Genomic DNA, 15,241 nt, shown 5'->3' with positions numbered 1-15,241 from the left:
AGCGATAACCAGCGGGGGAGCCGGTCGTAGGTAAGTATCAGACACAGAGATATCGCTAGCAATATCGCTATAACGTCACAAGTTATAGCGATATTGCTAGCGATATCTCTTAGTGTGATAGGCCCTTAAGACTAACAATCCAATTGTCATTCTGTCATGTGCTACAATACAACCACATTAGCATCATTTACTGCAATGTTTGTCAAACGTTGCTCACAGTTCTGACTCATAGATGGGGCTGCAAGTGAGAGCTGCCTTTCATGTTCATATGCTTTTAAGTGGCCTATGGAAAGCAGTTTTCCTGAAGGAAATACCCCTCCGTCACATGCTGAACATATGAGAGTTCTGTCTACAAACACAAGATGATGGTATCAATAATTTATTATACTAGACTTTTTTTTTTTTTTTTTGCAGGATATTAATTATTTATCACAGAGATTCATACATTCTTAAATAATTTACATTTATTAGAGAGATGCCATCCTGACAGCATTGTACGTCATTTCTTTTTGCATTGATAAACATTAGTACCTTATTTAAAAAAAAATAAAATTACATGAAGATAACGGAAGGTTTAATACATTGACAAGCAGATGAATCCAGCCAAAGCCATTGATAAAGGCCACAATATTGGTTCTGAGTCATGACTCGATGTGGAAAAATAGATACCCGCTGGTTCCAAAATTATTACTGCCGTTTTATAGAAGGACAACCGCTAGCCTGCAACATGGACCTTCAACAATACAACTGCTTCTACCACAAAGGACGACACTGCCATGGTGTGTGGAGCAACCTTCTATCTATTTGGGCTGTGATATTCAGAGATTTAATGCCAGTCTATAGAAGTCACTTGGCTTTGGAAACCATGGACCAGCGCAAGTCTAAGAAATTACATATACACTGACCATCAAGACAAATTACCAGAATTTTAGAAACCTAACAAATTTATTATTAATATTATCTGGTCAGCACATAATTATATAGATAATTCTAAAAAGATACAGCTCCAGGCTGAAGAACCTGGGTTAAAATGGCGCAATTGAGTTAAATGGGGGAACCAGTCCCCCAACCCCGTTGTATACCTGGGTGGTTGGCTATTTAAGGCACAGAGCAGAGATACTTGGTATCACAATATGGTGAAGGCGCACATCACTTAATTGGCAGGCACACTTAAAGTGAAGCCGGAGCGGCTCTTGTTGAAGTGAGGTTGTGCTTGGTTTATCTTGGTTTCCACAGTTATGGAGCAGGACTTGCCGCGCTGGCTACACTGGACTGGGTGCGACACTGTGACCTGGAGACGCCTCTTCTCACTGCCGGGATAGAAGAATGACAGACACTTAATGAGATATTCAGGAATACATCTCCTCACATTGTTCTCTACTCAAAAATAAATGCTTGTCATACGTAATCTGGTTTACACCCCAGAGATGACTGGTGTAATGTAAGTTCTGTATTGGAGACTATTGAATGTAGTATTGTAGCTGGTTGTGCCAAAATGTACTTACTCGTATACTACAGTAGGTCACATGCTATAGAAGAGGGTTTCCCATTGGGACCACACCCATAATAGAGACTAAAGACTCCCATATACAGTACATTGGATTATGGTGGTGAGCTCAACTTCTTCCCATCGAAAGGTCCCCATATACATTAGTAAAAAGTTGAGACCACCACCATAATTCATAGTAAAAGATCTCCATACACATTAGAGAAAAGTTGAGACCACCAACATAAACCTACACAGAGGAACGTTGGAACCACCATAATTCACAGTAAAGTCCTTCATACCCATTGGTTGTTGGCTGAAAAGTTTTCAGTCCGACAGTTATCTGTCTCGACTCCACCATACACAGGAGCGCAAGGCTGACAGTGCCTTATTTCTCTGCTGAAGAATCGGATAATCGAATGTCAACCACCCCATCCTTCTGTTCATTGTGTGAGGACAGTTGGAAGGCCCCATACTCATTAGATGGTCTGCCAATCCGGATAAAACAGGCGGATTCTGCTGACATTATCTAATATGAATAAAGGCCTTTAGAGGTGCCTAATAGTGGCTTTCTCCCCTTACATCATTGAGTGGATCCAGATGGTAGTGGGCCATCCAAGGAATATGGGCACCTTAAGAGCTAATCAAACCGACCAGCCCTTCCAGCTATAACATGGCAGCCATTTATTTGAATGTCTGGTTTGTGATATTGTAATGCCCCTGCAGCGGCCTTTGCTTATGGCTGGCCTGCACCGCCTCCAGTGGGCACAGCTGATTATTAGCCTGGTTAAAACAGAAAATAAATTCTTTATTGATACCTCTCCCCACAGGTTCGGTTTTCAGCACAAGACCTATAGTCTTCCTTAACATTCCCCTCTTGTTTTTCCTGATTTTAATCTACAACCATCACTGTAACTATAGCAGACATAGCAGCTGCCGTGGGGCCCAGACATTGAGACGGCCCCACTGAGGTGAAGGACCATGGTGAATGTTGTAGGGAATGACAAGGTGGTGGATTCTGCTATCTGGGTAACAAATGCACAGAATACAAGCTGATGGGTCACCTCTGTTGTACATGCGGCTACATTTAAAGTAATGGAATTCACAAAGACAGTCAAGTGGTTGTAAGGCAACACACTCCACGGAATATACAATAGCGGCTGCAGTCTCGTTAGTATCTTTATCTATATGAAGTTTCTGGAGTGGAAATAGATTTCGAAAACGGTTTCCACCTAAAAATCACAGCATTATGACTCCTTAAAGGAGTTGTCCAGGGAGCACAAGTTAGTGCCTAAGGAGGATAGGTGATAATTGCTGATCAGTTAGTGTCCCACCACTGAGAACTGCACTTATCAGCAGATGAGGGAATTTTTCCCTGACTGAGGAACTTTTCTCCTTGTTACGTCATGGCATGGAAAGTCCGATGTCCGAAAAACACTCCATTCACTCTCTATGGGCCTGCTGGAAAAAAGCAGGCAGCACCATAGAGAATGAACGGAGTACACTGATGCTCCATTCTCATGGGGATAAAAGTGTGGTCTGATGATCAGTGCAGGTCCCAGCGGTCGGACCACCCCAAATCAACAAGTTATCTCCCACCCTATGGATAAGTGATAACTTGCTTTCTTAACCCCTCTAAAAGCATTCTCATATGATAGTCTCACTATTCAGTTTGGTTTATCAGCTCCAGGTTTAGATCAGACAGGCTACGAGATGTTACCCTTATTCACCCAATGTGGACTCCTCAAACTTTCAACGAACAGAAAATGGTTTCCTTTCACGTTAATGTCCTATATATGATTTACCTGTACCGCTTGATCCTTAAACATGAGTAATTAGGGGAACAAGTGATTCACAATATTTTCAATACCACTGAATGCAATTACTGGATTGTATCACGTCTATGACCTACAAACGACATGCACCGGTATGACACCCCGGACATCTTGCCTAGGTGTCCCAACATCCTCTTACATCAGTGCAGGCGCAGAGCCATACGGGAACAGATCACATCTGCCACAAAGATGCACTATATCGGAGTTTGCAAAATGACCATTGTCAGCAACTTCAGCAACTTGTGTAACAACCCAACCCTGTGACTGTACGACTAGGGCAATACATGAAGAAACCATCCTCAGCAGAAGTATTTTTTTTCTTTTTCACTAGCATAAAAATCCAAACACCCCAGGACAAGAGGCATGGCTAAATCAAGTTTACAGTTATTACTCATTCCTGGAGCATTTCTACAAACTGGTTAGTAACTTCTCCGGTTTCCACAGGAATTAAAAGATTATATTTAAGCTGGGTTCAGATGGGTGTATTTCATGGTCTGTATATGGACCGGAATGTCCAGACTGACCGCCGGTCTCCCGACCCAAACTTAGGGCTCATTTAGATGTCAGTATTTTCAATGTATGAGAAGAACTAAGTGATTATTCTGATCAGACTTTGATTGGAGTGTGGTCTAAGTTACATCTGTTTTTCTAATACGAGGAGAAAAAGAAAGATTGCTTAACCTTCCCCTTTCTGACAGTCCGTGAAAATTGGGCGGGACCTGGATGACATCAGAGTGTGGTCCAATTTTTCACCCATAGACTTACACTGCCGATTTTGGATCAAAATCGCATGCCTTTGATGTCTTCCGTTGACCACTTGGTCTGAGGAAAAAACATTGGAAATGTGCACTGCCCCATAAAATATGCGTACTATCGGTGAAAACCACGAATAATAATACTCTTACGAGAAAATCGGACGTGAGAGCGATCCCTTTCATCCTCATTTGTGGTGTCCGAGGATAAACGTTCAGGTCAGGAGACAAGCAACCAGTACGGACATTACAGTCCCTACACGGGCAGAGAAATACGCATGTTTGAACACCGTCTTAGTCACTTTTATCTGAAAGTGCATATTGTTAGGCAGGAGTCCAGACTATAGGAACAATTATTCAAGGCTTTTACATCAGGTTGTCATGCATGTTTTTTGTGCAACCTTTTTGGAATCTCATGCTTCTTTCAAAAGTGTGTATATTTAATTTGACAAAAAGCCAGAGATTTATGAATTGCAACTTTACAAAAAAATAGTCACAATCACATTCAATTCTCACTATAGTAATGAGAGTTGGTGGCATAAAAACCTGAAAAAAAACTCTAGACAGCATTGTGGTATTTAAAGATATCCCAAAGTCATCAAACATGGAACACTGGTAATTTTGGCACAAATAACGACAATGCCATGAGCAAAACAGGCTTCCAAAATTCATGATAAATTCCCCACACTGAGTATTTCCGCATTTGCAAATTTTTAGACAAGATTATTTCTTTGCAAATTTGCCTCATTTTTACAAACTAAAAAAAAAATGTTTATTTTATAGATACAGCCAGTACAAAAACTTGGAAACCGTAGTAAAATGGCATTTGTTGTTTTTCAGGTGATGTGCTAGTATATCCAAATTCCTGTGAAGGCTGAGGTGACGGTGGCATGTACTGACAAGTCATTACCACCTGCTTTACTTAAGTGTGTGTTCTCCAACAACTGGGGGTATGCTAAATTATTTTCTTGTGAGACGCCTAAGATAAAGCATTTGGGCCAGGCCAGCATGTACCATCACCCAAGGACGGTTACAGACTTGGACTGGCCCACAGGAGAACAGGGGAATCCTCCGGTGGGCCACCACCTTCTTATATGAGAAGTACTTGGTACTATATACTTGATTCAATATGTACAGAGAAAGACAGCATCTTATACATTTACCAATCTACCCAGTTCATTGTTATATAAATTTGTGATTGAGGATAATGTGACATTTGCATGTAGCTGAAAGGCGGGGTCCTGAAGTTGGTTACTGGTGGGCCCTTGGCACCCAAGTCCGACACTGATCATGAGGACAGGTAAGCGTAAGAGTGATTAATACCATGTAATCACGCTGCTAATAATATAGGCCAGGATCTAGCTGGTCACTTATGGATGGACAGGATAGGCGTTCATTTTGCTTTTGTTTGATCTTCTAACACAGGAGTAAATGGAAATATATTACTACAAGACGAAAATATGTAATGTGCTTTACCAGAAGATATTCTGCTGTAAGTAAGAGCCATGTCTGGACCTCAGAGACTGGCATATTAAGAGAAAATCTATAATTGCCGGAGTGATTCTGGGAAATCCTTTCCTGAGCGCCTCATGTGTCCTCGCTGCAGCAGTCTCATAAGAGAGGAAGAAGGAAAGTGAGAGGAGAAGGGAGGAGGCCCAGGATGAAAGGACGAGGAGAGGAGGGGGTGCACAAGAGACTAAATGGGGCAGGGAAGCTGATGGCTACAAAGAGCTTGGATGGCTGCCTGGTGCTGACCAGGGTTTTTTAGTGGAGCTCATTAAGCTCTCCATCCTCTCCATAGATCTATTCAGAGACTGATGCAGCTGCCATGGAAACAATCAGACCCTTCTCCTAAGAATCGCCCCTCTTCCTAAAGGTTAAAAAAAGGAAGGTCAAAAATCAAATAAAGGAAGGGGTCACGCAACACCATAGCACACGTTTTCAGTGATATGTTGTAACAGAAGCCTCAAGAGAGGACGGGAGGGGAATGAAGATGGAGAAGAGGAGCTTTGTAAGGAAGGTAGAGAGGAAGTGCGAGGGTGATACAAAAGGTAATGGGGACAGCTGAAAGCAAAGCATGGATGCATGGAAGTGACAGGAACAGCCATGGACCCCCCCAGCTGTATGTGTCACTCTCAATAATACTGAGGCGGGCGATGGAAGATAGGAGTGAGGCGAGAACCTAGAAATACAGACATTTCACTTCTACGCTCTTCTAATCAGGGCATCTCCATGGTTGTATATCTGGTCGGGTTGGGGTCCCAGATTATATAAAGGGTGACCCTAACGTAGGTATAGGAATGCTTCAACGTTGATGGAAGACAACAGTGTCAAACAAATGTAATTTACTATGTAACAAAAGGTAAATCTTTTCTTGGGTGTCTACCTATAAAATCTGTTGGGACAAAATTACATTGATTCATCCATATGGGCTTGTTCACATGAAAAAAATGTAGCAACTTACAGTACCAGCAAAATGAATGAGATTTCTGAAATCTCACACTCATGATAAATTTTTCTTTTTTTTTAACCTTCAAAGCGTTTTGTTATTTTTCCCCCCAAACCTGCAGTGTGTCGATTCATTCAACATTTTTCACCCATTCAGAGAAATGGAAAAAAAAAATCCAAATACACAAAAACGCACTTATTTCATGCACCGTTTCTCCTGCTAACAATCTGCAAATTGCAGCAGAAATATCGGCCACAAATACTAAAATGTGCGCATTGCCTATAGCTACGCTTGGGCCCTTCCGGATATTGACATCTGGGACCTCAGCACATCAGGGTCTATTAATCCATTAAAAGCCACCGATATCACTGAAGCGAAAGGCGATCTATGGTGAACACATGAGAAGGACATTTGCAGGCCAAATCAATACATTTGAGCACTCAACGCTGACCATTGATATTCCCAGTGAATTTATGGGATGTAATTGTGAGTAATGCTCCAGTGCACAAATTGGCGGTTTTTTTTTTTTCTCCATATCTCCTCCAAGGTCATAGTAAATGTACAGGCTCCCGAATATTGAGAGAACGCAAAAAATTTCCATCTAAGGGCCTCCATACACATTAGACTAGAGTCAACTGAACTTGACGATAGCGACGGCTTTGGCCAACGGTCTAATGTGTATGGAGGCACCAACCGATTGATGTAGGTCTCGCGTGTCCGATTTTGGACTGTTCCCCTTGAGATGAGTCGCCAGCTGACGAATGAGCCTGCGGCATTCTCATGGAGAACACCACGAGCGCTCCTGTGTGTGAGAGAGCCGGATGAGATGGCTGAAGCATCTTTCGGCCAACAGCCATCTAATGTGTACGGCCAACCTTCTAAAGCTGGCCAGACTATTAGGATGTGAATAGTCATACTACGGAGATCAAAAGCAATTTACCAATAATCAAAAGGATATTCAGAATGTCTGAGAGATATTTCTGGAAGAAGAGAAATCTTGTATAAAGAATAGGCATTTTCTATATATTACGAGTTTGTACTGCAGCACACTTACTTCTTAAAGTGGTTGGCCAGGACTCCGACAACTTCCCCCACACGACTGTCTTGAGGGGATTGTCCAGCAAAACGTAGACATACAATAAGGTCTTTGCGGTCCGTCGTGTGGAAAACCACCAGCTGGTCCTTTCCGTCGGTTACACTGATACCAGATACCTAATGGAAGGAAGGAGAGATCGATCTGTGGTTTACAATGGGCAGACATCAGTTAGATAAGTCCACGAAAATAGCAGCGGAACTAAGCTGAGGAGAAGCGGGATACAGAGCGAGCCTGGCATCTTCGATATGGCCACCTGTTGCCACTACAGCGCCTTGCAAAAGTATTCGGCTCCCTGAAACTTTTCACCCTTTTCCCACATATCATGCTTCAAACATAAAGATACCAAATGTAAATTTTTGGTGAAGAATCAACAAGTGGGACACAATTGAGAAGTTGAACGAAATTTATTGGTTATTTTAAATTTTTGTGGAAATTCATAAACTGAAAAGTGGGGCGTGCAATGTTATTCGGCCCCTCTAACTTAATACTCTGTTGCGCCACCTTTTGCTGCGATTACAGCTGAAAGTCGCTTGGGGTATGTCTCTATCAGTTTTGTACATTGAGCGACTGAAATTCTTGCCCATTCTTCCTTGGCAAACAGCTCGAGCTCAGTGAGGTTGGATGGAGATCGTTTGTGAACAGCAGTTTTCAGCTCTTTCCACAGATTCTCGATTGGATTCAGGTCTGGACTTGGACTTGGCCATTCTAACACCTGGATACGTTTATTTGTGAACCATTCCACTGTAGATTTTGCTTTATGTTTGGGATAATTGTCTTGTTGGAAGACAAATCTCCGTCCCAGTCTCAGGTCTTTTGCAGACTCCAACAGGTTTTCTTCAAGAATGGTCCTGGAGCCAAATACTTTCACAATGCACTGTACAATGTGAGCCAGCTGCATGGCGGCTTCTGAAGGAATTTCAAGGGACTGATCACCTCTGGACACAATTTTTATTCTTTTTCTAAAAAAAAATTTTTCAAATGATTTTCGTTAAAATTTTTTATGTTGTTTGGCTTTTTTTCCCCTGCACATTCAATTATGATGTAGTCTGTGGTCATAAATCAGTTGAGAGGAGCTCAGAAAAAGATGGGTAAGGGCTCGCTCACACTAGCGCATAACTTGGCGATGTTTTATAGGATAGCACTCGGCCCAATGTTATACTATGGGGCAGCTCAGGTCAGCGATTATTTTCTCACGATGATTTGGTATGAGAAAACAACCTCAGCATGCTGCGAGTGGCTCCAATAATCAGATCACGCGCACCCATACAAGACTGTGGGTGGATGCGAAACATCGGACTGCACTTAGATGTCAATCCAGCGCAGCGCGATTACCACGGACACAGAAAATGGAGAAGACGGAGAAATTAAGTTCTCAGTCTTCTCCGCACCTATTCTGCCATTCTCTCATGCGAGAGAATTGGAGCACATTCAGAGGACACTCAGATCAAACTCTGAAAGGGTTTGATCTGAGTGCCATTAGCGTAATCGACTAGATCCTCTCGAAACACAGAATCGATGCTCGTGTGAGTGTACCCTAAAGGAGGCGCAAAAAACTACAGGTCAGACATAGCGAGCTGGCTGATGGATTCTCAGTTAACTCACTCTGCAGCCAACAATAGACAGTGCAGCACACAGGCTATAGAAGGCAAAAAATGCAAACGTTTTAATGAAACCTAATTGCAAAAATTATTTACAGCCCCAAATACATGTATTTAAATAAAAACAATGTCCCTAAAGGTGGACAATCTCTTAAAGATGGAGAAAAAGGTTTTGTTTGTTTTTTTTCTGAAAAAGCACAACTTTAGTCCATGAGCTGTGTCGGTTATTGCAATTCAACTCGAATAAATAGTCAATACCAGACCATAGAGAAGAGTGCCACCATTTTGCTTTTCTAATATCCTACAGCCAGTTATAAAAGGGTTATATAGATTTCCATTCATTTCCTGGGAACTGCAGGACCCGTTACACGATGGACACTGATGATTCCCTTTAAACCCAATTAACTATAATAAGATCTGTCAGGTTTCCATCATGGTGTCCATCCTTTTACCAAACAAAATAGCAAGGCAAACTATAGCCAAGTCTGAATTCAGCCATCCATGTTTCACAATCTGTAGACTGTCCTCAATGCTCGGACCATCCGGGGGTCTACTGACATGCGCATAGGCGTAAATAAGTCTGTAAGCTGTTAGCTTGGTAGTTCGATCTGAGAAACATGGACTTGTGAATAATTACACCATCTAATCTCAAGTGCAACCTGGAGAATCCCTTGATTTATTTATTTTTTTACACAGGTCTGCCATATCTATTATTGCTTTGGAATAATTAGTGTCAGCCATGCTCATCTGTACTAATTATTTTCTGAGTCAGCCATCAATAAAAACACAAATAGAACGGCTATTACCATGCCCCAACCCTTTAGCCTCATAAATATCTCATAAATATGATAAGCCAAAATTTCCAATTCACAAAACACATAGGAATGAAACAGGACTAACATTTAGGGTGGGATCGTACAATTGCAAGTGAGTGCTGGCTGCAGGTTCTGGTTCTGTTTTTAAAGGGAATCGGTCAGCAGTTTTTTTTTGCTATGTAATCTGAGGACAGCATGAGGTAGGGGTTAAATCACTGAGTTCAATGATGTGTCAATTATTAGGCTATTGTTTACTTACAATGAAGGTTATATCACCAGGAGATTATCACTGGTGGTACTAGCTGTCTCGTGTCAAGTCATCTGGCCACGCCCCCTCCTTTGATAAGCAGCTTGCTGTCTATAGACAATGTATATAGAGAGTTGTGGCGTGGGCGGGGTTAGCTTTCTCAGCTCTGCTGCTTCCTACATCTAAGAACTCTGATTGTGTCACAACTGCTGTACCCAATAAACTAAGTGACACAGCGTTGGAATCTGGGTCTCTTTTCCTACATCAGGTTGCCTTCACATGAGGTAGCAAAAACCTGGGGACAGATTCCGTTTACAATGTATACTGGAGACTCATCAGAAGGTCATCTAGCACATTCGCTGCTTTTTGTGAGATGAGACATATTCCAGTTCCTAAAGATTGAAGATCCAATTCATTAATATATTGGCTCTTTGTTTCGATTTCGGTGCTTTTATGTGATTGCTTGTTTGTTTTTTTATGTTCCTCATTGTGAGTGAGGTTTGGAGTTTCCAGGTGTTTTCAGCTTATTCATGAATTATGACTTCTTAAAAAAAAAAAAAAAAAAATAAAAAAAAAATCATCACAACATTTTTGAGCAAATGTACTAGTGTTTTCCCCTGTAATGATTTTATGCACGTCTGATTTTTTGGGTGGGAATCTTGTGACATTTAGCAGAACTTGCCAAAAAGGTAAAAAAAACAAAACCAAAATGAAGAGTTAGCAATTGTATTTTGCGCAAAGTCAATGAGCCGTATGCATTTTTGAAGAATTTGGCACAAAATAAATATAAATTTATACAAGAAAAAGAAAAGTGATTTAACAAAAAATTTTTTAAATGATTAACCAGGCCCGTAAGACCCCCCTCAATAAAAAGTGTCAGTGTAAAAAAAATATACATTTTTAGGAAAAGAAATAGGTAGTGTATATTTAATACAATGATAAGATCCCAGAGTATTATCAGAATTAAAAAAAAAAATTTTCACTCCAGTTTGTGGGAGCAATGAATGAACAATACGTTAGGGCTAAAGCTACTTTCACACTTGCGTTAGGAGGCACAACATACGTTCGTTGTGAAGCTCCGCCCCCTGCGGCGCCTCCTCCTGTCAGCTTCGCCTATGGGCGCACGACGCTGCATGCGACCTGCGTACCCTAACTTTAGCATTGGGTACGCAGGCTGTGCGCAGGTATGCTTTTGCCGGCGCATGCGTCCCTTTTGACGGTGTGCCGACCTGCGCCAAACGCAATGTGCTGCATTTTGGTGCGGCCGGTGCACCGTCAAAAGGACGCATGCACCGGCAAAAACATACCTGCGCATGGCCTGTATACCCAATTCTAAAGATAGGGTACGCAGGTCGCATGCAACGTCATGCGCCCATAGGCGGAGCTGACCGGAGTAGGCGCGGCAGGGGGCAGAGCTTCACGTCGAGCATGCGCTGCGCCTCCTAACGCAAGTGTGAAAGTAGCCTTAGCGGCAATTTGTGCGACATGAGATCAAGATGTCACATGTGACATTGCATTTAATGAAGGTCAATGAGGTTGCAAAAAAAGAAAACAAAAATGGACTGAATTTTTGGCTATAGGACGCAAGACGTTTGCGACAATGCCCCTATAGATATCAGACAGCGATTTACATCAGACGTCTGTACGATTTGTCTGTATTTTTTTTTTTTTTTAGACAAATTGAAGTTCTATAGAGAAGTGTGAAATATATTAAAAAAAAAAAAAATCAGACAAGAGGAAATTTACCAAGAAAATAATACCAAGTAGTAGGAGAAACAGCTCTGCAGGCCGGGATGAATGAAGGCAGCACTGGACCAGACATCGGCTGTGCCAATCTCCATGGAGATCTCCATGGTAACCCCATCCCCCAGTACTGGATGCTTCTGGATGCAGGTTTCCTTGCATGTTCCAATGTGGATGCTGGCAGCCACTCTCTCCTGCTTTGTGGTGTATTCCCATAAGCTCCTTTATTCTCCTTCTCCCTGTAGAAACCACCATGTCTCCTCTCACATCTTTTGTCTTTTTGAGGATGGGTACTATTGTGCCCATTAGTTTATACCAATCTAATCCATACACTCAGGCCGTAGTGCAGGCACATTTTACCGACCACATTCGGCTACATGCCTCGAACCAACCATAGGTTTTATGACCTGAACTCACAGTATTTTGGGATCTACAATCCTATTAGATTGGGTCAGCATTAGACCTGCGGAAATAACACAGAGGCCGAAACAATCCTGCAGTGTGACCGTCTGAATGAGGACTACCATAAGGGATAATGATACAATGCCATTCTGCTCAGCCCTCCATGATGAATATGCATTATGTTTGGCTCTTACGGCAAACAATGTACAGACTCAGAATTATTCATTGCAGTGTATGACATGAGGGATGACATAGCAATAGCTGAATTTAATGTATTGACAAATCTATAGTTCTGTGTAATAGTTAGAGTCTAAGGCTGGAGTCACACTACAGCGAGATACGGCCGAGTCTCGCAGGTTAAAACCAAGCTCTGGCACCGGCACTCCGGAGCGGAGCGTGCAGCTCCATGTATTGCTGTGCGGCTGCACGCTCCGCTCCGGAGTGCCGGCGCCAGAGCTTGGTTTTAACCTGCGCGACTCGGCCGTATCTCGCTGTGTGTGATCCCGGCCTAAGGGAAAACGTTTCTTCTTGTGGAGAGGGACATCCCAGTGTAAGGAGCCTTATAGGCCATGCAGTGCTCCCGTTGGAAATTAGATTGCCTAGTCTGAACTCTAGTGTCACCTATTAGGCTGGTTTCATATTAGCGCTTTTTTTTGCGCAGCGCATCGTGCACGTCCATGCGCACCTATGTTTAACATGGCGTGCGCATGGTCTAGCGTTTGCACGCGTTCGTATGCGTTTTCGTGCGCATGCGTTTTTTAAGATGTGCGCCTAGGCGCGCCAGATGCAATCTGTTGCATTTTTGGGTCCGTCCAACGGCGTAAAAAAAAATGCATGCGCACACTTGAGCATGGAATGCGACAAAATAACGCATTACAGTCTATGGGAACGCCTGCATTAAAAAACGCATGCGTTTTAAGAGTTAAATGGCTTGAAACTGGTTAAAATGCTTGCACCTAAAAAATGCAAACGTATGCAAAATGCATGATGCGTTTTTTGCATGCGTTTCTATTGCGCACAAAGTAGCCTTAGAGGTAACCATCCTAAAAGTCAATCGCGACCCTTTCACAAGACTTGCCCTGTGACTTACAATAAAAGCCAAAGCAGAATCTTAATTTTGCAGACACAGTGTTTCGGGGTGTTGCTCCTCCGCAGTGCAAAGCATGACATCTGATTTTCCGGTATGATAGGCCTCTGAATGAAGTTTAAGGAGCAACTTTTCTTCTTGTGGAGCGTGACATGCCAGTGTAAGGAGACTCATGGACTCTGGGAAAATAAATATGCAAATAGCCTCTTCAGAGAGGAAGAGGATTTGAAATCTACTGCCCCTAACAAGCCTTGCCACATGACTTAAGAAAAAAAACAAATCAGAACCTCAAATTGCTGATAGCAGTCCTAAAACCTACTTCCAATAGGTGGCACTAGAGTTCAAGTCCTCTTCCTCTCTGGAGATACAATTTGCAAGTGTAATAGCTAAGCAGCTACTTGTTTAAAAAAATACACGCATGGTTGAATTCAATAAGGGACAAATATTTTTCAAATAATAAAGATTTTTCTTCCCTCATTTATGACATATATTTATTTATTATATACACACAGCAAATTACCATCACAACTTGTCATAATTAAAGAGGACTTGTCAAGTGCCATATATTTTTTGTTTTTACTTGGTACAAATGCTGCTCTTCGCCTGAATCTGGCATTGATTTGTTTATATTTCTGAGCTGCTTCAATCCTGAGTTATAGCCCTTTCTTGTAATGTTCTTTTTTTAACATCCAACTGGGCATTGCACCCAAGAAGACTCCTATAAAGAAAAGTTGCAGACCATGTCCAAAAAACAAGAAAACAATTCGGCACTGCTGCTGCCACCTTCATATGCACTATAGTTCGGTACAATTTCACACATCGGGGCTGCACGCCAACTACCCTTAGAACGGGTGCTCAATCCAAAGTAAAACATGCATAGCCACGTTATATAAAGAAGAACAAAAGGGATGGCACTCACCGTTCTGAAGTGATGAATTTATTGTAGGATAAAAAGCATAGGCTCGGGAGAGATGTCTGAACTGTGGACAACGACCGTTTCACGCCAACTGCGCTTCAACGGGTCCTCAGACCGGTGAGTGCCATCTCTTTTGTTCTTCTTTATATAAAGTTGCAGACCATGCCTACTTGGCCAAAAGGCTAAATTTATATACTGTGCATGAAAGAGTAGGCAATATTTTCAGAAACAGAGAGGTACAGGAACAAAAGGAAAACACCAGATTCTGGAATATAGCAGCGTTTACATAGAATAAAATAATAACATACTTATGGCAAATGACAAGTCCTTTTTAGTGTTGAGCATTCCGATACTGCAAATATCAGGTATCGGCCGATATTCGCTGTATCGGAATTCCGATACTGAGTACCGATATTTTTACAATATCGGATACCGGAATCGGAAGTTCCCATAATGCAATGAGCCAGTGTTGTGGCTATGATTGGCTGCTGAAATGATGTCATCATGATGCGCGGTCTGTGCGCATCATGATGCGCGGTCTGTGCGGGCCTGCCGGGGGTCTGTGCGGGCCTGCCGGGGGTCTGTGCGGGCCTGCCGAGGGTCTGTGCGGGCTGCCGGGGGTCTGTGCGAGCTGCCGGGCGTCTGTGCTGGCTGCCGGGGGTCAGTGCGGGCCTGCCGGGGGTTGTGTGTGTGTGCAGGCATCGTCCGATGGGACTATAAGTTCCATCGGGCTATGCCTGCTACAATGACAGTGATTGACACATTAGCCAATGATGGGACAGTAGTAGTCCCATCATCCGGCTAATGTGTTGAAT

The 15,241-nt window shown here is 42.5% G+C and overlaps 1 protein-coding gene across 1 annotated transcript in view; it reads right to left on the bottom strand.

Annotated features, from left to right (window-relative positions):
- Positions 1 to 444: 444 nt before the first annotated feature.
- MYO1D (myosin ID) overlaps positions 445 to 15,241 on the bottom strand; it is a 107,624-nt gene continuing 92,827 nt past the window's right edge. Inside the window, exons 21-22 of the mRNA XM_073582309.1 lie at positions 7,577 to 7,734; positions 445 to 1,310 (exon numbers count right to left, since the gene is read on the bottom strand). Coding sequence (XP_073438410.1) covers positions 1,154 to 1,310; positions 7,577 to 7,734 — 315 coding nt within the window. The 3' untranslated portion in view covers positions 445 to 1,153. The remainder of the gene's footprint in view (positions 1,311 to 7,576; positions 7,735 to 15,241) is intronic.

This window comes from Dendrobates tinctorius, unplaced genomic scaffold (genome assembly GCF_039654945.1).
Source record: "Dendrobates tinctorius isolate UK_male_01 unplaced genomic scaffold, ASM3965494v1 ptg000071l, whole genome shotgun sequence".
Lineage (NCBI taxonomy): Eukaryota > Metazoa > Chordata > Amphibia > Anura > Dendrobatidae > Dendrobates > Dendrobates tinctorius.
Note: the sequence above shows the minus strand (reverse complement) of the source record. Positions and strands in the feature narration are given on the sequence as shown.